Source organism: Ambystoma mexicanum, chromosome 2p (assembly GCF_040938575.1).
Source record: "Ambystoma mexicanum isolate Mex_15411 chromosome 2p, UKY_AmexF1_1, whole genome shotgun sequence".
Taxonomy (NCBI): Eukaryota; Metazoa; Chordata; class Amphibia; order Caudata; family Ambystomatidae; genus Ambystoma; species Ambystoma mexicanum.
This window is the reverse complement of record NC_090923.1, coordinates 442692547-442714743: the sequence shown is the minus strand read 5'-3', so window position 1 is coordinate 442714743 and position 22197 is coordinate 442692547. Positions and strand designations below refer to the sequence as shown.

The following is a 22197-nucleotide window of genomic DNA, read 5'->3' as shown; positions in this document are numbered from 1 at the left end:
GCAATTCCGTATCAGGCTCCCTCTGCTTTAATTCCAAGTTTAATTGCTGCACCTGATCACATTCATTGTCCAAACTGCATTGTACCTTGCTAATCACTCCACTGACTTTCCCTTGCATCTTTATCTGTGTAGCAAGAACCACAGTTTTGTGCACAGTCTGATGATGCAGTTTGTCCCCTCCATGCACTCTATCACTCAGAATAGCCTAAGGAGGCACACCTACGCAATGCTTCCTTCATTAAACATATTTTCAAATGCCTCCTTTCCTACCTCTGTTATACAACCTGATAGTATGGAGAAGCCTGGGTTGTTATCATTATGGAATAATTACTCATTGTTATGGAATCATTACCCATCATTCCATCATTGCATCCTGTTTAGTACTGAAGAAGTGACATTTTTAGACTATCCACATTATACTGCCCCATATATGTAGCCATTTGCTTATAGAATGAGGCCTGGTATATTTGTAGAAACATGCAGAGCCATGTAGAGATAGGTTATGCATTGAGTGTGCACTTAGAATATGCATTGAACTTTAAGTATAGTGCTTGGTATGAATGAAAGCTTATAGGCACTATATTTGAGAATAGAGAAAGCACGAGGCCTATGGCATTATAAAGCCATTCTGAATTAGATGAGCACCGAAGCGCACCACAGAGTGCTAAGTTGTTATGAGTTAGTGTGAAGAAAGGAATGTAAACAGTTTCTTGGCAGGAAGATCGTAACTTTTCCCGAGAAACACGAATGAGACGGGCTGGCCTTATCAGCATGGCTGGCTGTGCTTTGTGGAGAGAGTAAAGGTGGGGGCAGCGCCATGGGTAAAGGGAGAGGAGCTTTGCAGGGAGTGCTTTTGCATGGAGAGGAGAGATGGTCTGTTCTCTGAGGAGAGAGGGATTTCATAGATAGTGAATGGAGAAATATGAATAGATGGTAGGATACTACACAGACAGAAGGCCATGATATAGATAGGCCGAAATGTCACACTGACGAAGAACACGCAGTGATTGACCAGAACACGGAGTGATTGCAAAGTAAAGTACATGCAACACAGACATTTAGGCACGGCTCAAATATAGAATGCTGACACACAAAGGAATGCTTAATGTAGCCATGAATATGTGTACATCATTGAATAGTATAACCAGAGGTAAGGAGATTGGAGTTTTTAGATGTAGATGGAGTTCGATGAGAGAGAGAGACGTCTGGTTGGCATGAGATCGAGAGGCGTTTGTTGTGGAATTGATGCAGCCTTGGCAGACCAGCTTGGGAGAAATCGATGAGCTTGGTAAAGGCTTGAGGCAGTTCGAGTGACCAGATCTTGAGAGAAAGGCCTGGCCCTGACACTGACTGACTGGTTGCAGAAGTTAGCGGGAGAGGAGAGACACAGAGCTAGAAAGGGGAGTATTCCTGATAAAGACACGTGCATGGGGGAATTAGGGCAGACACTCACACAGAGCTATAGAAGGGGAAATCAGACAGGGATTGTCTTAGAGAGAGAGAGAGAGAAGTATGGTGTGGAATGGAGAGGAATGGTGTGGCAATTAGATAGATTGCATTAGAAGCTTGTAAGGCTTATAGTTATTACATGGTAGATTTGCACCAAAAGCATACAAGTAGTGTTTGCATCATGCATTGTTATGTATGAATAAAAGTGTTTTTATTGTTTGAATCGATTCATGCATTTTCTTTGTGTCTTATGTTAACGTGTCCATAGGAGTAAGATAATAGCATGTTGTTAGGAGTAATCTAGAAGTAACACAGTGGACAAAGGCCCTGAGATACAAGAGCAGGGTGGGCATAGTGACCCACACCCCCCTAGGAGATTGTCTAGGGTTGTCTAAGACTAATACATGGTCGCCCACTAGGGGTGGCCAATGGTATATTAGGCACATTTGTTTTATGGTCTCACACTGTGGTAATTCTGTTTTTCCATAGTATCACCTTTTCTGAGGACCAAACTGCATGGACATAAAGCTGTGACTCCAGGTAATCTGACAATTCAGAAACCTCAGCCTGAACTGGGACATGGGGGCACTATTGCCAATGACACTATACTGAGAGGCAAATGAGTACACATTATTGCACTACCTCACAGTACTAATTCAATTATGGAGTGCAAGATATGGTTATGCTTTAGGGTGCAAGGCCATGCCCAGTAATTATTTTACAGTTTCCTGGCCAACACACCAAATTTGAGATATTTTGGGGTTATATCTAGTATTTTGTGGTGTTTTGTGCTATGGTAGTATTTTGTTATGGTGGTATTTTTATAGTGGTGAGACTCATTTCAGAATACTGCCTAATAATTATTTTGCTAGGTTCACTAACAATAAACAAATGCTGGACTTAATACACTCTGAATAAATGGCTCATGTTCTCCTGTAATGCTTTATTTATAATATCATGCGTTTGCCCTTTTGGCTGTGTTATCAGAAATGTAAAGCATGCAAATGAAATACAAAACCTTCATTCAGCCTCTCTATGTAAAACAATTTACTGCAGCTAACTTTGTTTTGAGATATTTCTTACTGCACGTTTATCTGTCTATGCATGTCAAATCAATGAGACTGAATGCAGAAGAAAAACACTGAAACTAAGTTACCTTTTCAAACTTGTTCTTTATCATAAGCTAGAATTATAAAAGTTACACAGAGTGACACGCACACCCACATTTTAATTCACAATGTGAGGAAAGTTTTTCTTGCAATGCCTTTCAATGCTCTATCTGTGATAATGTGCCAGGCTCTGCCAAATCAACCTTGGCTTCGCACAATACTTGGCAGGAAAAATACACTTTGAATAACAGCAAGACTTTGAGAAATATAAACAGAGTTTTAAATGCACATTTAAATTTGGATCTCTACTGCAGCACCTAAAAATGAATGGAATTATTTAATCTGTGCTACGTAGTATCATTCACTTCACCAGCTCCTCAATTAACAGCTAATTACCTTGTTAACCTGGTGATATTCCCAGACTCAGCTTGGCAGTATTCCAGGGTCATTTACTGATAAGGTTGCTCGAGATTTCGCACCCCTTCTAAAGATTACCAACCCAGGCGAGAGACAGCCCAGCACCAGCTTTCTGCTCCTCCATCAGTGAGTGCAAGAAAAGGAATGCCTCTCTAACTCTCCAGTTTCATCAAACCCCTTCTCAGTCAAGAGCACCTCCCCTTGGCCAGATCTTCCCACTAAAACATCACATGATTTCCTCTGCGCCTTTCTAATTGTGCTAACTGCATTGCTGAATAGAACTTGCTAAATTTTTCTTGCGCTTCCTGCTCCAATACAATGTGATGATTTTAATATAACGGATCTCGACATTCCTCATCTTACAACACAGATCCAGCCTGCACATTTAAATCATTTTCTTTCCCATTTTCAGAGCTTTGTGCATTTTGCTCAATCTGCATCCAGTTTATTTCATGGACTAATTTGCACTAAATGTTATTATGGGAATCTGTTACATGTTAAATGGGGTTGGTTTAGTTAGTATATTAGATTCAGTTTTGTGTTATTTTTCAGTGCAGCTCAGCCCATTAAAATAGCATCATGGAGCAAGGTGATCATGTTCTATTATGTGCTCTGTGCATTGGAATCGATTTACATTCAGCCTGAGAATCATACTCTTGAATCCAGGAATTAGTCTCAAAACCTTAGCCCTCATTGAAGTTCAAACCCTCGTCTTAATGTGAATGCTGAAATGCAGAGTCTAGATGTTGAAATTCTGAGTCTAGATGTTGAAATGCAGAGCCTAGATTCTTCCTACAGATCCTGCGGATCTTTCTTTTGGGGCCCCAGGGTTCTTTCCTATCCCCGTTTTTGGTTAACCTTCAACTTTGACCTTTGTCAGAGCTCCTTTACAAATATGGCGTACACTTTTACACCTACGCGGATGCTACCCAGTTGCTTTTTTTCTGAACTTGCCGGTTTCAGACCCCCCCTCTTAAATTACTTTATTGTCTATCTGCTTTTGGCAACTGGATGGCTGAGAACTGATTGAGGTTAAATGGGGAAAAGACAGGGATTTTGGTGGGTGGTTCTATTGACCCCCACTTGCTTTGGATTCCAGACATTTGGCCAGAATCCCTCAGAGTCACAAATCTAGAGCCTTGGTTAAGAGTTTGGGTACAAAAATCTTGTCATCGGGCTCCAGGGAAGCTCAAATTGCAGTAGTGTGCAGCTTGCGATTTTTGGAATTGAAAATTCAGAGGAAAACTTTGCCTTTTTTTCCTCCGAAACTTTGACCCAGCCTGGTGACTGCCGCCATGATGGGCTCCCTGGATTAATGCAATGGAATCTATCTCGGTCAACCCGACTTTTTGATTTACCGTTCTCAGCTGTTACAGAATGCTGCAGTGCAGCTGGCACTGGAAGCTACTAGAATGGTCCACTCTGCCAATCTTAGTGAAGAAACGTATTAAATGTAAGGTTCTATGTATGGCACATTGTGCATTTCATAATACAGGAGCAGCATATTTGCACTCAAAGCTGAGCAGGTATATTATGGCCAGGCATCTGCGGTCGGCCTCATCCAACTGGTTGAGGGTTCCTAAATTCTGCAAATTTCGAGCGTGGTTAGATCCTTTTCTGTACTTGCCCCCACATTGTGACACAACCCTTCCCTCTCAACTTTGGAAGATCACAGAGCTTTTCAGTTTAGTTAAAATCATTTATTCTGTGCCTTGCATGATTTTTTGCTGTTGTTTTTTTCTGCAATCTAGCCTTACGGGCTTTGTCTGCTTGAGCGCCTAAATGCCTTTTTGGCTTTGTTAGTGCTTTATAAATGTCAGTTACATGACATTGCAAACAAGGTTTCAGCAGCGTAATATGTGGAATTGTGCAGTGACTTGAGTTAGAGTGCATCCAGGTGATGGGTTGTGGTGGCTATGCTAGACTGTGTGTTGGGAAGAGAAGAGGGTTCCTCTGAATTATTTTACTTATATATTATCTTTTTTCAAAACACATTTTAGTTCAGAAATAACTTATGCAAGTGCAGGGTGGTGTGAGGGCGGGTGTGCAGTGGTTCGCGGGCTATCGCAGGGTGAGGGGGCAGGGTTTAAGTCACAGCTGTCACAGCAGCTGGGGGGGATGGGATGTGTCAAACGTGGCTTTGGTAGGGGTTAGAGTCCCCATATATTGGGGAGGGTGAAACGTCCAAGGTCAGGACAATCTTGCCTGCTGAAGACAACTCCAAATTGGCCTAAAAAAGTATTTGTTGGGTGCAGCCTGCAGGAGGCAGGTTTTTGACAAAGAACCAACAATGAATGTACACACCGTTGAGCCAGAAAATGGAAATGAAGCAAAAACTAAAACGAGATCCAAGAGCTTTGCTTTATCCATCAACATTTCTGTCAGGGCTTTCTGGAAGTAAGTGCAGAATGTGATGTGGATGTGCGTCTCTACTTGCGCAAAATACCTCGCATAATGTACATGTTTAAACAGAGCAAATTCTCCCTTCAGTGCTCCCCACAACAAAAGAGCTTGACAACAATGTGAAATTGAGTCTGACTAGTACAATTAAGATGAATGCTTTAACAGCATAAATAATGGCTCTGAAAATGAGTGCAGGGATTATCAGTAAAACACAAAATAAAAGTAGAGGAACTTGGATTCCATGTGTTACCACTCACTTTGACCTCTGGGTAGCATGCACTTCTGCTGTCCTGAAGGTGATGGCCGGGCCCTACTATTAGGCGGGGAGGGAAGCACGAGGAATTGACAGCTTCAGACGAACAGCCTCAAATAACACTCTACATGGGGCCCATACAGTCTATGTTGCAAAACTGCATGGCTTGTGTGAGCCACTGTGATTAGTAGCATAGTTGCAAGCTGATAAACATTTGACAAATATTTCCGCCTAGTACTTTCAAAGCAGGTGCCATATAAGCAATACGCTCGGCGCTCCATCGATTTTCTAGGTACTGCGTTTGGACCAGCACTTCAAGAGATGCAACTTGACGTTTTGTCAGCAGGTAATTGCTTTACACTGTGTCTGATCTGAGCACTTGCTTGGAGCCTGGATGCTGCCGTTGCCTAGAGAAGTGCATGATGCTATTTCATAGCTGCGTCTAGTCAGACAGGGAGGTAATCAGTGAGGCAGACTCATTAATCTACTTACCTTTCCTCATCCATCAATTTCAGTCTAATTTCTGAATCTCAATCCCCTTATCAAATCCTAAACAACCGCATATAATTCCCAGATGAGCCTGAAGGAATTTTGTCTTTTTTTCCATCCTTCCTAACGGACATGTGCCTGTTGCCTCATAAATCTGCTTGACATTATCTTCCTTTTATGTAATGGGCATCTTAACTCATCTGATTTATAGAACCAGAACAGGTGACTTTCGAAGAACCATAGTTCTGTAATGGCTCAACAGGCAGCAGTCCATACATCACTAATACAGTTCGTAAAAATGGGCATGCATAGGCGGTTTTATTATGGATGACAAGAATTATATTTTCCTTCATATGAATTATACCTAGATCTGTTTTTTGCTTATATTTTTTCAACATGGGATGCGAGCCACAAAATGGCTGAAGGGTGCTATAAAAGACCACTTTACATTACATAATGTAACATTGCATCGACACTTTGCAGAACCATTTAAATTCATAGTATGATAAGTAAATCTGACAGCATTATCATAATGGTTATTGCATTTCAGAAAGGCTTGGATTTTCAAAATTGCATGCTATGCAATTCCATCCATTTAAATAACCTGAAGACTCTACCCTTCAAACAATTGCCAATTGCTGATCACTCCACTGAACTCTATTCTCCCTCTCTAGATTTCCCCCCTCCTCTCGTTACCCATCCAGCTCCTCTACTACCCCCTCACCCATCTTGAAACCCCCTAGTTCTGTCTCCTTTGTACAGCACTCTGTTTGTTCCCAGCTGGATATACACTATAAATCCCATACATGAATGCAAACTTGAGTGGGAACAGACTGGTGAACTTGCCAAGCAGGGGTAGGCTGACCACCAGTTGCTATTCGGTCAGGATTGTGAGAATTGAACTCCCTCTAGAGACCATCTGTGAACTCTTTGTGCAACAAGTCTGGAAGGGGTCTGTCTCTGCCACAGTCATGAAAGACAACATCAACTTATCCCTGCTTTATTGAGGTTTCAGATGGTTTGCAAGAACGACTCTGTGCCTCGGCCTTCTGCCTTTGTATCAGTGAGGTAGTTACGCTCTCTGATCTTTACTATAACAACATAAAGTTCAGTCCACTTATCCTGAAAGGTGCTGGGTTTGAAAGGGTACCATTAACCAGACCAACAGTCCTGGAGTGTACTCTGTCACAGGTTTTTTTTGGCCATGTCCGTGATATAAGGGCTACTAGCTAAACCTCAGGTTTTGAATACTCTGTTCCCTATACTTGGCCATTTTGGATCTGAGCCCAAGCACATAGTTTGCTTTGTCATGGGAAAACTTGATGGGTTAGCTTCCCATCCTTCACTTACTTAGGAGACCCCTGCTAGGATAGCCAAATAGAAGCTCAGAAGGGCTGAACCATAAACTGTTCATGGCACCTCTGGTAGGTGAACAGAAGGCATGGCATCAGAGTATCCTATTTGCTCTTCCAAGTTTTCTATCATGCCTTTCAGAGTCTTGTTAAATCTCTTAACAAGCCCATTTTTTAATGAGTGGAAAGTAGTGTAAGTTGCTTCAGACTCCTCCCATATGGCCTTCATATATGTAGATATGAACTTGGAGCCACTGTCAGAAATTATCTCTGTAGGGGACCTAGCATGAGAGCATATCTGTATCAGAGGTTAGGCCACCCTAGGGGAATTGCTGATCCTCAATGGAACTCCTCTTGGGTACTGGTTGGTGTGATCTACCATGAACCCAGCTGATTTGAGGATTCAAAAGGATCCATAGTGTCCATGCCATTACTCTAGATAGGCCATTCAACCACCGGTAGTGGAATTAAGGGGGGCTTTGTTGCCCCACCTGACTTACCGAATGCTTAGCAGGTGTTGCCAGATCTTACCAATACCTTCATGGTTATGCTTAGATGAGGCCAATAAACATGTGCAGATACCCTGTCCTCTGTCTTGAAAACTCCAAAATTACTTAGAAAAGGTTTGTCATAAACCAGGTCCAGAAGGAACGTTTTGTGGCATTTGGGGACAACCAACCGCCCGTTGGTCCCTTTCTTAGAATACTTGAACTAACTGTCCAGGCGCGCATTTTCCCAATACATCCGGAATAACAAAGGGATTCTCCAGCCTGTTTCCCTGCCTGGTCATGCAGATCAGCTGTAGTGGGGCTGGATATCTGCTCCCTGCAAAAGTCAAACTAAATGGGGTCTCCAGACAAGGACAATTCACACAGTACTGAAGCGACTGTGTCCTCCACCTCAGGGTCTGCTTCTATGCCAATATTCAACCTTGAGTTCATGTAATGCAGTGTCGCCTCAGTGTAAGGTAGGCCCTCTGCAGCATGAGCAGATGCCTCTCCACCTGGAAGATCCCCTGGGCCCATGGCTGTAATCGCTGCTTCCTCTGATGCTTCTGAGGCCCTGGGGCTAGTGACAGTGGATATTACCCCTTGGTCAGGAAAGTAATTCCCTGACAGACAGTCAACTGGAAGTGTATCTGTCAGAGCAAAAAAAAGTGAGGAATTGACATCTATAATTTTTATTAGTAAATACAATGATGCAGTTAATTCTGTGTCTTGAAGGGAAATAGGCTGATCAGATCTCCCCTTCATAAGTTCCATGCCAAAAACATAGTGTACACCTGTGTCATGCAGAATCATTAGCCTGATTTGTAGTGCCTGCTCCCCAGTGGCACAAAGCAGGTAAGGGTCACATGTGTCACCTTGACAGTTGCAGTGACAGCCAAAGTCAAAGCCGCACCAGGTCTGCCTTTATGACATGTACCCGTGTTCCATCGGTACAATGTCCTTTCATCGTGGGATGTATTTTCGCTGGGTTTTTTACCGCAATTTTTTTGCAAAAAAACTCATCACATTTTTTGGGGTGGGTTGGAAAAATAAATATATTTGGTGTGGGTGTTCGGGATATATAAAACATTAAAGTAGATGGAGGGGAATGGGCGGGAACCCCCCCAAAAAAAAATAATCGTCGTCTTGTGCATCTTGACCTCAGCCTTGCCTGCAGCATATTTTATCGGGCAAATACCATCATCAGAAGGATCCTTACAAACTTTTCCCAAGTTAGGAGATATGGGCATCGGGTTATCTCCTTCTCCCATAGATCTTACTGATTTATCTGGGGTCAATGTTGACCTTACATCTTCCCCTTGGTCCTCTATCTCCAATAATTCCACATCTTCCACCAAATCTTTCATCTTCTCTTGCTCCGGTAGTAGCCAGCTAGTTAGGTGGCCCTTAGCTGTATCTGCCTTTTCCTTCACTCTAGCTGCTCTTTTCTTTGCTTTTTTGGAGCGTGTATCGGAAGTCATCAAGGCTCCCACTGGGGAGGGCAGAGCGCTCAGTTTTTTACTTTTTAATGCCTTCCTCGTCAATCTACGCTGTTTCTGTGAGAAGAATACTTGAGGACTTTGTTCTAGGTCTAGGTTAATCTTGTTGCCTTGTTAATCATCACTTTCTTCCACAATATGGATAGCTTTGGAGTAGTTAACTTCGGCCTCTTCAATGCCTTGCTGATCTTTGCTTCCTTCTACAATGTGAATAGCTTCGGAGAGATTAACTTCCGCCTCCTCTCGTTCTGAGTCCTTCTGTTCCTGTGCCCTGGTAAGAGTATTAGTGTTTGCCAAGATATGTCCAGACATTTGCAATAAGATCTTAAGTGCAAATAGTTGTGAATCAACAGGGGACTGTAGCTCGGCAATCTCGTTTGCCCCAGGGTACAGACAATCTGGCTCTTTTATCTCTTTATCAGGTACATCCTCCATGGAAGTCATTACTAGGTTAGGTGAGGCCGACAATCGTCCATAGCTCCCATTCGGGTTAAGCAGAACAGGCAGGACACTCGTGTTGATCTCATTATGCGGCAAGGTGCCGCTTCCCACCGTCAGCGGTATCTGTGATGACATCCCTCTCTGCATATTTAAAAACAGCTCCAATAGGGAGTTATTGTCAAAATCATCGAAATTAGTTGAGTTCATTAGAATACTGCTACTGGCGCCTGGGACTATTGTTTCCTCAATTGTTTTTGAATTAATTTCCGGGGTGGATTCACAGGATAAAACCCAGTGATTACACCTTGATCAGCCGGAATGGAGTTCTTAGCTTTCATTTTAGATTTGGATTTGTACTACGTCGCTTGTATCTCCACATTCTCCTTGCTAGGTTGTTTCATAGTTTTCTGCAAGTTGTATTTAGATTCTGTAGCCCTTTTCCACTGCAGAATTTCTATATAAGCAAAAGATGGCGTATCCAACTGCTGATTTTATATTCTTTGGTGTAATACTGTCCGCTGTAATTGTGGTGGCTAGCTCAGCAGCTACTGAGAAGCAAGGCAAATATTCTGCTTACCCCCAAAGTGCTCCGGCTCCCAATCTCCAGTCAGAGGTAGCAGTCCAATAGTGATATCTGGGCAGGGCGCAAGTCCACAAGGAGGAAACAGCCGTTATTGGGCCGTCAATCAAGGGAGGGGGGGCTAGATAGACAGGCGAGGTAAGCAAGCACAGCAAGGAGAGTTGCGGCTGGTAATACTCGCAGTGCATCTCACCCCCCTCTCCCTTAATGCTTGAAGTAACAGCTGCTTAAGAGCAGACACTATAGATTGCACAGAAATTGCAAACAAAGAACAGAAAGCAACAAACAGCAGAGGGGGGAAGTCAAGGCAAGTCAAGGCAAGCGTGACCGGTAGATCAAAGAGTCACGTCTCAAGGTGCCAGTAAAGGTGCGGGCGGGTAGGATGGAGGAAAGTGGGTATGGGATAGAGGAAAAATACAGTGAAAATCCTAGAGGGTGGGCAGATGGGTGGGCGGCACTTACCAGCGTGAGATAAATCTCTCTGCTGCGAGCCGCACACTGCACGACTCCAAGCCACTCACAGAGAGCAGTTTCTCCAAGCACTCCAGACCCCTAGGTGCTCTCAACCTCCGCCTCTAACACTGGCACCAGTAATTTCTTATGCGGTCTCCTGCGGTCTCCTCTCCCTACGCTGATCCAATCTAAGGCTTTGAGGAAAGGACCTCACACTCTGGCGTTTGCACGTACAGCCATCAAGCTGCACCGAGTCTCGAGAGAGCAACAGAGATTTTGTTGCTTCCGACAGCCCACTACAGAACACACACCGCAGCATATTTCAGTTTGACCTACCTCGTCATCTGTTTGCAACTGGACTACCGCGACTGCTGCATTTTGGACCAAATCAAACCTCCAAACAGCATTGAGACGCCTCGTTTGCTGTTGTCAAACCCCTAAGACACTGCAAAGGTATTATTGTCTGATAACTGTTCCCCAGTACCATTTTTGGGCCTTAGGGTGATACTTTAATACCTTTTACAATTTAAGAACATATCCTTTTAGAACTCTGTGGGTTTTATTGCCTTTTCTACCCCTGTATCATTACCCGAAGTGCTGTATCTTGCTACCTTGTATCTTATGTGTTCGTTATACAGGTGTGGGTTTTTGTAGTGTTTTCTATTTGTTTATTTTGGCATATGGCGTTTTTAATTAGAGTATATCTATATTTATAAGGACCCTTGATTGAACATTTCTTAATTTTGGACTGTTACACTTTGCTATTCGGTTTGCTTCTGAATCACATTCAGACCCCCCTTGAGAGTATAGCATTCTCTCGGCCACGTTATCACAAAAGACAAAGGCGTTATATCTCTTAACTGTTTTACCTTTATGGTTGTGTTGGCTCTTGGTTTGTAGAAGGTGCTTTATCCTCTACTCATCCTTGCAGTCCTGCAGGGTAAAAGTACATTTGTCACACTTACCCGGGGTGTTCAACATGGCTCATCCCTCTCACCTGATCTTTCTGCTCTTTACGTATGACCACTGGCCACCGTAGTCTCCCTTTTTGTTTGCTGACTAAACATGCGTCAATGACAACCAGCTCCTCCTCCTGCTGGATGGTAAGCTAGGGGCCACAGCTTTTCAGCCCTGCATGACTTCATTCTTTTGCTGGTTGATGGGAATCTACTGCAGTCTCTACCGAGAGACAATTGAAAATCTGTTTTGGAAGTTCACATACATTTTTTGGCTCTGATTTTAGGCCTTCCTCTTTGGCAGCTTGGCCTCTTTGTTTAAGAAAAATAGGTCAAAATCCTATGATTGTCTCACATTCCGTCCCCAGATGAAACACTGTGTCTACTGCATCAGTCCTTTACTTTTCCATCCCCCAATGTTTCTCTATCTGCTATGCTTACTCTTATTCACTCTGTTGATTATGCTTACACCCCACAGCTGGGCTTTCCTGTCCCCAGCCTGAAGCACCTGCAGGTCCATCAGAATTCACCTGCTAATTTATCTTTGGCCTGAATTTCTCTGGTCATATCAATCCCATTTCTGAACAAACCTAAGTGGTTTTTTATGAAGCACAGTCATTTTTAAATCACTCTGCATTTTATTTCTGAGTTTCTAAAGGTTGCCACTGTCTTCTTTCAACTTAAGTCATATGCTACTTCTTCAGCATTTGCTTCGCACAGCTGATTAGGCCACCTCCCAATGCGTAGACTGTGTCAGGTACTCATTGCAGAACACACATTTTCTATGTTAGCACCTTAACTTCCCCACACTGCTAATCCGCACTGATCATGCACTCTTTGTTTCTTTACATAAACTAATGGGTGTGTCTTTTCCTCAATTTTGCCATACTAGCTCTGATCTGCACTCCTTCTGTGTGGCTCAGCAACCCACACTAGCTCTGATCTGTACTCCTATTTGGCTCAACATCCAATGCTCGCGCTGATCTGAAATCCTGTATGGCTCAGCATCCCACGCTAGCTCTGATCTGCACTCCTGTGTGCCAGAGAAGCCTACTCTCGCTCTGATCTGCACTCCTGTATGTCTCAGCATCCCACGCTAGCTCTGATCTGCACTCCTGGGTGCCAGAGCAGCCTACTCTCGCTCTGATCTGCACTCCTGTATGTCTCAGCATCCCACGCTAGCTCTGATCTGCACTCCTGTGTGCCAGAGCAGCCTACTCTCGCTCTGATCTGCACTCCTGTATGTCTCAGCATCCCATGCTAGCTCTGATCTACACTCCTGTATGGCTCAGAATCCCAAGCTAGCTCTGATATGCACTCCTGTATGGCTCAGCATCCCACGCTAGCTCTGATCTGCACTCCTTCTGTGTTGGTCAGAATCCCACGCTAGCTCTGATCTGCACTCCTGTATGGTTCAGCATCCCACGCTAGATCTGATCAGCATTCATGTGTGGCACAGCAGAGAGAGATCTACCACCAACTCGTTGCTTGGAGGAGTGACTGACCCTGAGGTAGTTGGAGGCAGATGAGCGAACAGCTCGAGAAGGAAGATATCTTGGAAGAGCGAGTTGGAAGTATTGAGGCTGTAGACCCAGAAGGTCTTGTGGACGATGCAGAGGGTTTTGAACTTAATCCTCGCATCTACTGGGAGTTAATGCAGAGATTTCAGTCCTGGAGAGATACGATACCTGGGCCTGAGGCCAAGGACAAGTCTTGCAGTCCTGTTCTGGAGGAGTTGCAGAGGGCGGAGAATAGAAGCGGCAGATTTAGAAAGAGGCATTAGTCCAGCCTAGAAAGAACCAGAGCACTGGAGACAGTGAGCTTCTGGGGTAAGGAGAGGAAAGGCAGAGTACCTCTGAGGAGGTGCAGCTGGTAGTATGACTTCCTGGAGACGTCAGAGATGTGAGAAGAGAATGAGAGTGTGGATTCGAAGATGACCCTAAGGTTTTTTACTTTGCAAGTGAGAACGGGAAGAGGACCAAGAGACGCCGGACAGAGAGCAACAGAAAAGGAGGGAGCGGGTGTGCTGATGAGAAGAATCTCAGTCTTACTGGCATTAAGGCAGCGGTCATTGGCGGTACACCACTCCTGGATAGCAGACACAGTCAGAGATGAGGAAAGGAGAAGAGGAGGTAGAGGGTAGCCTGAAAATGAGCGGGGTGTCATCCGCATAACACTGAAAGTTGGGTCAGAGAGCAGCGATGCGGTGGGCAAGGACTGCCAGGTATTGGTTGCACAGCCAGGGAGAGAGGCTAGACCCTTGGGGGACACCACAGGTAGAGAAAAAGGTAGCAGAGAGGAAGGACATGGGGGGGTCGGTCAGAGAGGAAAGAAGTCAGCCATGCCAGAGCTTGACCAGTGATACCCAGGTTATCACAGAGACGGTTGAGCAGGATGGTATGGTTGATAGTATCAAAGGCAGATGAGAGATCAAGCAGGATGAGGACACAAGGGGTGTTAGAGTCTCGATTGGAGAGCAGATCTTCACGCAATCAGCTTCTTGTATGGGAGATTCTGGAGCTGAGGATGCGTGGGAGAGTGGCGGTTGAGGCGAGTTGGAGAGGAAGCCGGAGTCTGGTGGGGCTCAGTCTAGACTTTATCTTACCTTTTATCATTTGATCAGCTGTTTTTCTTCAGGCCTACTGATCTCACACTCCTTGTGCGCTCCTTTAACCAGGAACAGCTGTGTCTCTTTGCAAGTCCTGTGGACCACATGCTCTTCGCATGCACCTTCTCCATGAATCAGCTGTTTCTGCATCGGTGGCTGATCTCGTGTACTCCACGTGTTCCAAATATCAGCTTTTCATCATTTCATCTACACAGCCTTGTTCCTGCAATGTTTATTTCTTTTATCTGACAAGCGCCTTGGCCCTCTTTCGTTGATAAAGACCCCCTGTAGGCTGCACCTGAGCAGTACTTTGGTCTTTGTTTGTGGGAAAAGAAGAAAGAAGGGCACAACGTTTTTCAATCTATTTATTTTGGGTGTTTAAACACTCAGCAGCATGTTTAGAAAAGCACATGATTTGTCGCACCTGTTTTTTGCTGAGCATTTTGCTGTGTTTGATCCAGTTTATCTGAATTTGCAAGCCTTTTGCCCACCATTACAGTTGGGTATACCACTTTCCAAGATGGCTGCGTGATGTTGTAGAGCAGCCTGTGTAGCTTGCCCCAGCCGCCTGCCCATTGGCGGCTTTTGCTATCATCCACCAATCAATTGGACTGGGTGGTGGAAGCTGGCCTCGGTTCAAAGGCCCAGTTCTGAAGCCCCTCTCAGGTCCCTGGCCCTCATTACAAGTCAGGCGGTGGACCATGGTGCTATCAGCACCATGGTCCATGCTGGATTCCGCCATGGTGGATGGCGGAATAACCCCCCCATTCCAAGGTGAGTGGGGCGGTAATTCCCCATTCACCATTTGCCCTTCCCCATTCCCATTTTTGCCCCATAGGGCATAATGGGGATGGGGAAGGTGCTAATTACGGCACCGTAAATTACGGTGCCGTAATTAGCACCCAGGTCGCTTAGCGCCTTGGACTTTAATGCCTGCAAAAAGCAGGCGTTAAAGTGTGAATCAGGCGTTAAGGGTTAACGGCGCCGACGGCGCCGTTAAACCCTTAACGCCTGATTTGTAATGAGGGCCCCTGTCCGCTACCAGGATGCTAAATGAAATGACTGCCACAACCTGACCCTCCCTGAGGTTTCTACCTCACTCAGCTATGAAACTAGACTACCAAGACTCTTTTACTTCCCTCATCATGGGTTAGCCCCCTCTGTCTATTTTCCCCTTCTTTCCCTTCTTGGTACTTTATTCTCTTCTCTGCTTGTTCTAACTGGTCTGTTATGCTCTCTAATGCACTTGTTTCAGCAGTCACTTCTAACTTCTGATTCATACCTCATTTCTTTACCTACGTTGCCTTAGAAAATTTGGGTGTGTTTTTAATTTAACTTTGAAAGTCAAATTTGGGTGTGTGTTTCATTTAACTTTGCAAGTCAAATTTGGATGTGTTGTTCATTTAACTTTGAAAGTCAAATTTGTGTTTGTTTTTCATTTAACTTTGGTCATTAATTGTAACCTGCTAGCCCAGTGACTGTTCAATACCGCTGTACTTGCATACTTCTCACTGCTTTCTCTCCCCGCTCAGCCACAGCACTGTCTGTTTCTCCTATCTACTCCAACTGCTTCTCGATCAACTATCCTTCCCATCTCACTAACTCTGGCAAGAAGAAGTTTAAAAAGGATATCTTGGCCTCCAACCCAGGTCTCCCTATCACTGATACCTATTCCAGCATCTCTTCCAGACAGACCCTCACTGACAGCCTCTTTGCCGTTCCTTTGCTAGATCTATGGACCCCTCCTATGATCTCTGTGCTCTGTCCTGTCTCCTCCTCTCCCATTAAATAGTGACACCTGCTGGGAAGTCCTCATGGATTTCTTTGACTCCTCCAGAGTCATCATTAATGTCTACATTAATGGCACTGCCATGGTCCAAGCTACTCCGGCCAATCTCCTCCTCTTCTATAGGCGGATCCCTCACCTTATCAAATTTCTTTCATCTCCAACTGTCCCCGCTCTCCTCCCTTGGCTACCTTACCCTCTCTTCCCTTCTCCTCTGCCCCACTTTGAGCTCCCTCCACACCTCTGTAGGGCGTACCTCTGATTTGTACCTCTCCCCGGAAGGTCTTTAAGACTGGCAAACTTCTTCATCTTGCCACCCTCAACTCCCGCTCTGCTGTCAAACACTCCTCTGACATCTGCCAGCTCCTAGAAGAACTTGACCTTGATATCCTCGGTGTTACCGAGACATGTTTCACAGCCAGCTCTGTCACAAACTTTGACACTCTCCTCCCTGATGGTTACAAGATCCTCTCTGTGCCCAGTTCCACCCAGCCCAGAGGGAGTGTACCCTAGATCTTTCCTGAGTGGATTCCTGCCTCTATCGTCCCCACTCAGACACACTCCTCTTTGGAAGGCCTTGTCTGCAGGCTCAATCTCTCTCTCGCCTAGCCACTCTCTTAATGCTGCTACTCTCTACCAGCCCCCTGGTAAAATGACCTCTTTTCTCTCTGAGTGGGCAGACCTCTCCTCCTCCCTCCTGGCCTCAACCACCAACTCCTCCTCCTTGGTGACCTCAACATCCATCTCGATTCTCCCCGTTCCTCCTCTGTGCTCTTTCGGGAACTCTGCGATTCCCTCTCCCTTTCTATCCTCCTCTCTGGACCGACTCACTCTGCAGGTCACACACTTGATGTCTTGATCTCCTCTGGCCTCCCCCTCTCTATTCCTCTGCCCACTCCTCAAGTGATCACTGCCTCCTCTCATCTCTCCCTCTCTTCCCCCCCAAGCCAAGCCAAGATTGCCATCCATCTTCTCGGACATCTGGCCCATAAAGCGTGTGTCAGTTGAGGCTTTCACTGACAGCTTCTCCCCCCTCTCCTCCCCTGGCTGACTCACACCCTGACACAGTCCTGTCCCTGCTCTACTCCTCTATATCTTCTACTCTTGATGCTCTTGCCCCTGTCATGAGGATTTGTTTTAAGTCCAAAACAAAGTGAAATTCTTGGTAGGACTCTGACATAGCTCCACTTAAACGTAAGTTTAGGGAGGCTGAGAGAAAATGGGGGCTTCTTATTCATCCTCTGACAAACTGGCCTGTCGTCTGTTCCAAAGGCAATATCGACTCTCTGTCCGCACCAAGAAGAGAGTCCACATTCAAGCCTGTGTCACTGCAGCATCTTACAACTCAGCCAAACCCTTTCAAATCTGCAAGCAGCTCACCAACCCTGCTGCAGTTTCGACCCCTCCTCTTGCCTCCCAGGCTATTTGCAATGCCCTTGGCTCTCACTTTATCTCTAAAACCCATGGCATCGTGTCGACCCTCTCCTCTCCTACCCTTCCTATCCCCTCTATTTCTGTTCATGCTCCTTCAGCTGCCCCCACCTTCTTTCTCATCCTTTCCTCTTTTCTCCCCTGATGAGGTAGCTAGGCAAGTCCGATCTATGAAAGCCTCATCAAAACAGGTTCATCCCTGTTCCTCTAAAACTAACAAGGACCACAACGACACCCTTGCCCGTCCCTTGCTGATTTTTGAAACCTCTCCTTTTCCTCAGGATCTTTCCCCTCCCCTCTGAAGCACTCCCTTGTGCATCCTCTCCTAAAGAAACCCACTGCTGATCCTTCTTGTCCGGTTAACTATCGCCCAATTTTCATTACTCCCTTCTTGGGAAAACTCCTGGAAAAGCTGGCCATCTGTCAGCTTAACCTTCTTTCTGATTCTGTGGGATCTCTCCATGACCACCAATCTCGCTTCAGAGCTGCCAGAAGCATGGAAACTGCTCTCCTGGACATCTGTAAAGACCTGCTCTCCAACATTGACTCTAACATTCCCTCTGTCCTCATCCTACTCAATCTCTCTTCTGCCTTCGATATGGTCAACCATATCACCCTGCTCAACCGTCTCTGTGACAACCTGTGTATCACCAATCAGGCTCTGGCCTGGCGGACCTCTTTCCAGGTCCAACCGTGTGTCTTTCCTATCATCTATCTCCCTCTCTACCTGTGCTGATCCACAGGGGTCTAAACTCTCGCCCTGGCTTTTCAACCAATACCTGGCAACTCTTGCCCGCTGCATTGCCTTTTTCTGCTAAAGTTTCCAGTGCTATGCTGATGACACTCAACTCATTTTCAGGCTTCCCTCGGCCACCTCCTCTCCTTCTCTCATCTCTGATTGCCTAACTGCCATTCAAGATTAGTGTACCGCCAACAATATTTGTCTAAAAGCCAACAAGACTGAGATCTTCCTCATCGGTACACCTTCACCATCCTTTCCCCTCACTCTCTGGCCGGCCTCCCTTGGCCCTCCTCCTACCCCTACTTGCGATGGTAAGAACCTCTGCGTTCATCTTTGACTCCACACTTTCCTTCTCCTCCCACATCTCTGATGTCTCTAAAACATTAATTTCCTACTGCACCTCTTCAGAATTACTCTGCCTTTCCTCTCCTTCACCCAAAAGCCCACTGTTTCCCAAGCTCTGGTTCTCTCTAGGTTGGACTACTGTAACAACCTCTTTCTAAATCTACCTGCCCCCACTCTCCGCCCTTTACAACTAATCCGGAACAGGACTGCGATACTTGTCCTTGGCCTCAAGCCCTGCGGTCGTATCTCTCCAGCTCCGAAATATCTTCTTTGGCTCCTTGTGCATGCAAGGATAAAATGTAAAACCCTCTGCATTGTCCCCAAGGCTTTCTGGGGATTGGGTCCAAAATACCTTAAACTGTCCCTCTGTAATTACCTCCCCTCTCGAGCTCTTCACTCCTCTACCTCTAACTCCCTCAGGGTCACTCAGGTACCTGCTCACCCTGCCACCGCCCTGCACTGCCTCCGGGCTACCCCTTGCACTGGGGTCTGTATCTGTTACAGTTCCAGTTCCCCAGCCTGCTTTTCTTCTGCACTTCAGATATATCCTGTCGGCTAACCCAGCACTTGCACTAGCTCCGTTTATCGCCCTTATTTATTTATTTTATTTGTTATTATTTATCTGTTTCTCCTCTGTTCCACACTTTCCACCTCTCCCCCTTCCTTGCACTTTTCTCCTTTTTCCCTTTCCCAGGCACTTGCGCGTTCTCAATGTTACTGGGCCTAGTAAGATCGTTATTTTGTTCTCCCATGTTCCTGTCCCTTGCCTTATTGTGCTCTGAAACACTTGTGTACGAGTGCGATATAAATAAAATATCATATCATATCTATATTTACCCCGTTGTATTCTATCCACATTAAATCCCTGTTATCCCACATCCCATTGCCTCTGCTTCATTGATATTACCACATCCCATGCTCACTCAGATATGCACTCTGGTATGGCTCAGCATCCCACGCTAGCTCTGATCTGCGCTCCTGTGTGGATTAGCATCCCAAGCTAGTTCTGATCTGCACTCGTGTGTGTCTCAGCATGCCACGCTAGCTCTGATCTGCACTCCCTGTGTCGCACAGCACCCCAGGCTCGCTCTGATCTGCACTACTGTGTTGCTCAGCATCCCACGCTAGCGCTGATCTGCGCTCCTGTGTGGCTTAGCATCCCAAGCTAGCTCTGATCTGCACTCGTGTATGTCTCAACATGCCACGCTAGCTCTGATCTGCACTCCTGTGTGGCACAGCACCTCAGGCTCGCTCTGCTCTGCACTACTGTGTTGCTCAGCATCCCACGCTAGCTCTGATCGGCACTCCTGTGTGGCACAGCAGCCCATGCTCGCTCTGATCTGCACTCCTTTTATCTGGCTCATTGCAAAGAAACTACTTATGATGTACGTGCTGTCTATAAACTCAACTAGAGCTAGGAGAAACAAGGTATACACAAGTAAGATTGCTGTACCTTAAATATCTGATAATTACTTATCATTTGTGTATTCTGAACACTGATGATTCAGGTTGATGTTTCGGATTCCATATTCAATAAAATGAGTGCCCGTTTTGGGTGGTCTCACCTTGCATTTATTTTCATTGTTATTCAAATATAAGATGTAATACTGGCATCATTTCTAGTTCCCAAAAGTGATTTGTTATGTGAAAATATAAATAGATAAATACACAAAAGTTACAAGTGATATTCAGACCATGCAGCCACCTTGTACACAACCTAGGGCAACGAAATTATGACAAATGGTACACAAGCCTCAAAGTTAGTGGCTTTCTGAATCCATGACGCATACAATTAAATAAACATTTCAATTTTTCTGTGTTAAAAGCATGTTTCACAAAAAATAACAGAAATTGGCATTTGCAATTATATGAATAAGAACAATATCTCACTTTGAAACTTTCTTTTGTCGATAAAAATCTGAACATGTTACTTAATTAGAACCTCCTGTTGGCTTTAATACAAAATAATTTCTCTGTGAGGAGTCGGAAATCAATTGACGGCAGGGAGCACCAGCAGAATCCAGATGTCATTGTACAAATATATGAAACTAATAAACGGGACGTTGCAGGCACGCGGGAGGCTGCAAATGGGTCCTAGTTGAGGTCTGCGAAAGAGTGCCTTAGAGGTAAAATGCTTTTTATTCCATTGACTGAAAGTATAGTGGCAACCCACACAACAATGTATAAATGGGTTTCCTCTGTGTCCATCAATTCAGACCCTCAAAACCAGCTACTGAATGTCTGCACTAATTTCACATGAATGAATGGATCAGATCACTCCAAGGACCAGAAAATAAATGCATGCACACGGATTGTGGTAGGTGTTCATGCTTCAGCTGGATCCTCACGAAATATGTGTGAATTATTAGGGAAATGGTGGCCACACGTTCGTTATGGTGTGCACCCTTTCTGCCGTGTGGACACATGCATGGTGAGGATCTTACTGGATTCAACGTGTGCTTCTGGTGTAAGGCACAGGACCCAGTGCAGATTCCTATCGTTTGCTGAAATGTTAATTTGAAAATAAATGTGCTGATGTCAAAATGTATAGCAGTATATATTCTGACAGAAACGGGATCCAGTGGTTGCTGCCTTGGGCAGGTCTGTTCCATGTGGAGTAAAGATCCCAAACTACAGGAGGACATTCTTGCCTGTATTATGTTTTCCCCTGTTTGCTAAAATGCAGACCAACTGTTTAATTCTTGCAACATTCCTTCAATGAGAGGGTTTGTCCTAATTCGACCTCTGCAAGCTGGTCCCAGAGGTCCACAGTGCCTGTAGATTTAAGTGAAATTGAATGGTTTATGGTTGCTAAGTGATTAATGGACACTAGCAGAATTCACTTATGAGATGATGGCAGCTACTAGGCAATTGACGTTGCCATTGGATACTGTGCACACAGCCCCAGATCAACTTGTTCACTGAGGAAGGGGTGGAAAGCCTTGACATATATATATATGTTTGTGTTGACTGTTCATCAGCATGAATTGGGTGGATTGGGTGATAGGTTACTTTGAAAATGAACAAGCAAGCAGCAATATGATGCTATTATCTTTTGTCTGATATATGTTACAGAACAAGAAGAGCAAGTTGTGAGACACTGATAGGGATAGTGGATTACCAAGAGAGAGGCCCAATTGTGGGGGCCTCAAAAAGCAAATCAGGATACAGATGACCCAGTAAATTTGCATCATCATTGAACAGACACATACAATTTAACTTAATCTGTGAACCACCCCAGTTACATGAAATTCTATCAAATGTCACGCAGGTGGTCAGATTAGGGTGCGACTTTTACAAGGAAATGACTAGCAATGGTATAATTCAGATTTTGCTGCTTAAAGTTGCAAACCTTTTGTCTACCCCCAAGGAGATTTTTTAATTGACAAATGGATC

The 22197-nt window shown here is 45.0% G+C and overlaps 1 protein-coding gene across 3 annotated transcripts in view; it reads left to right on the top strand.

Annotated features, from left to right (window-relative positions):
* Nucleotides 1–22197, top strand: part of TAFA4 (TAFA chemokine like family member 4) — a 1365502-nt gene that overhangs the window by 854228 nt on the left and 489077 nt on the right. For 2 of the 3 annotated variants that reach the window (XM_069643795.1, XM_069643793.1), the window contains one exon: nucleotides 1939–1989. The exons of the other annotated variant lie outside the window; for it this stretch is intronic. In XM_069643795.1, the coding sequence (XP_069499896.1) occupies nucleotides 1939–1989 (51 nt within the window). The remainder of the gene's footprint in view (nucleotides 1–1938; nucleotides 1990–22197) is intronic. 3 annotated transcript variants of the gene reach the window in all.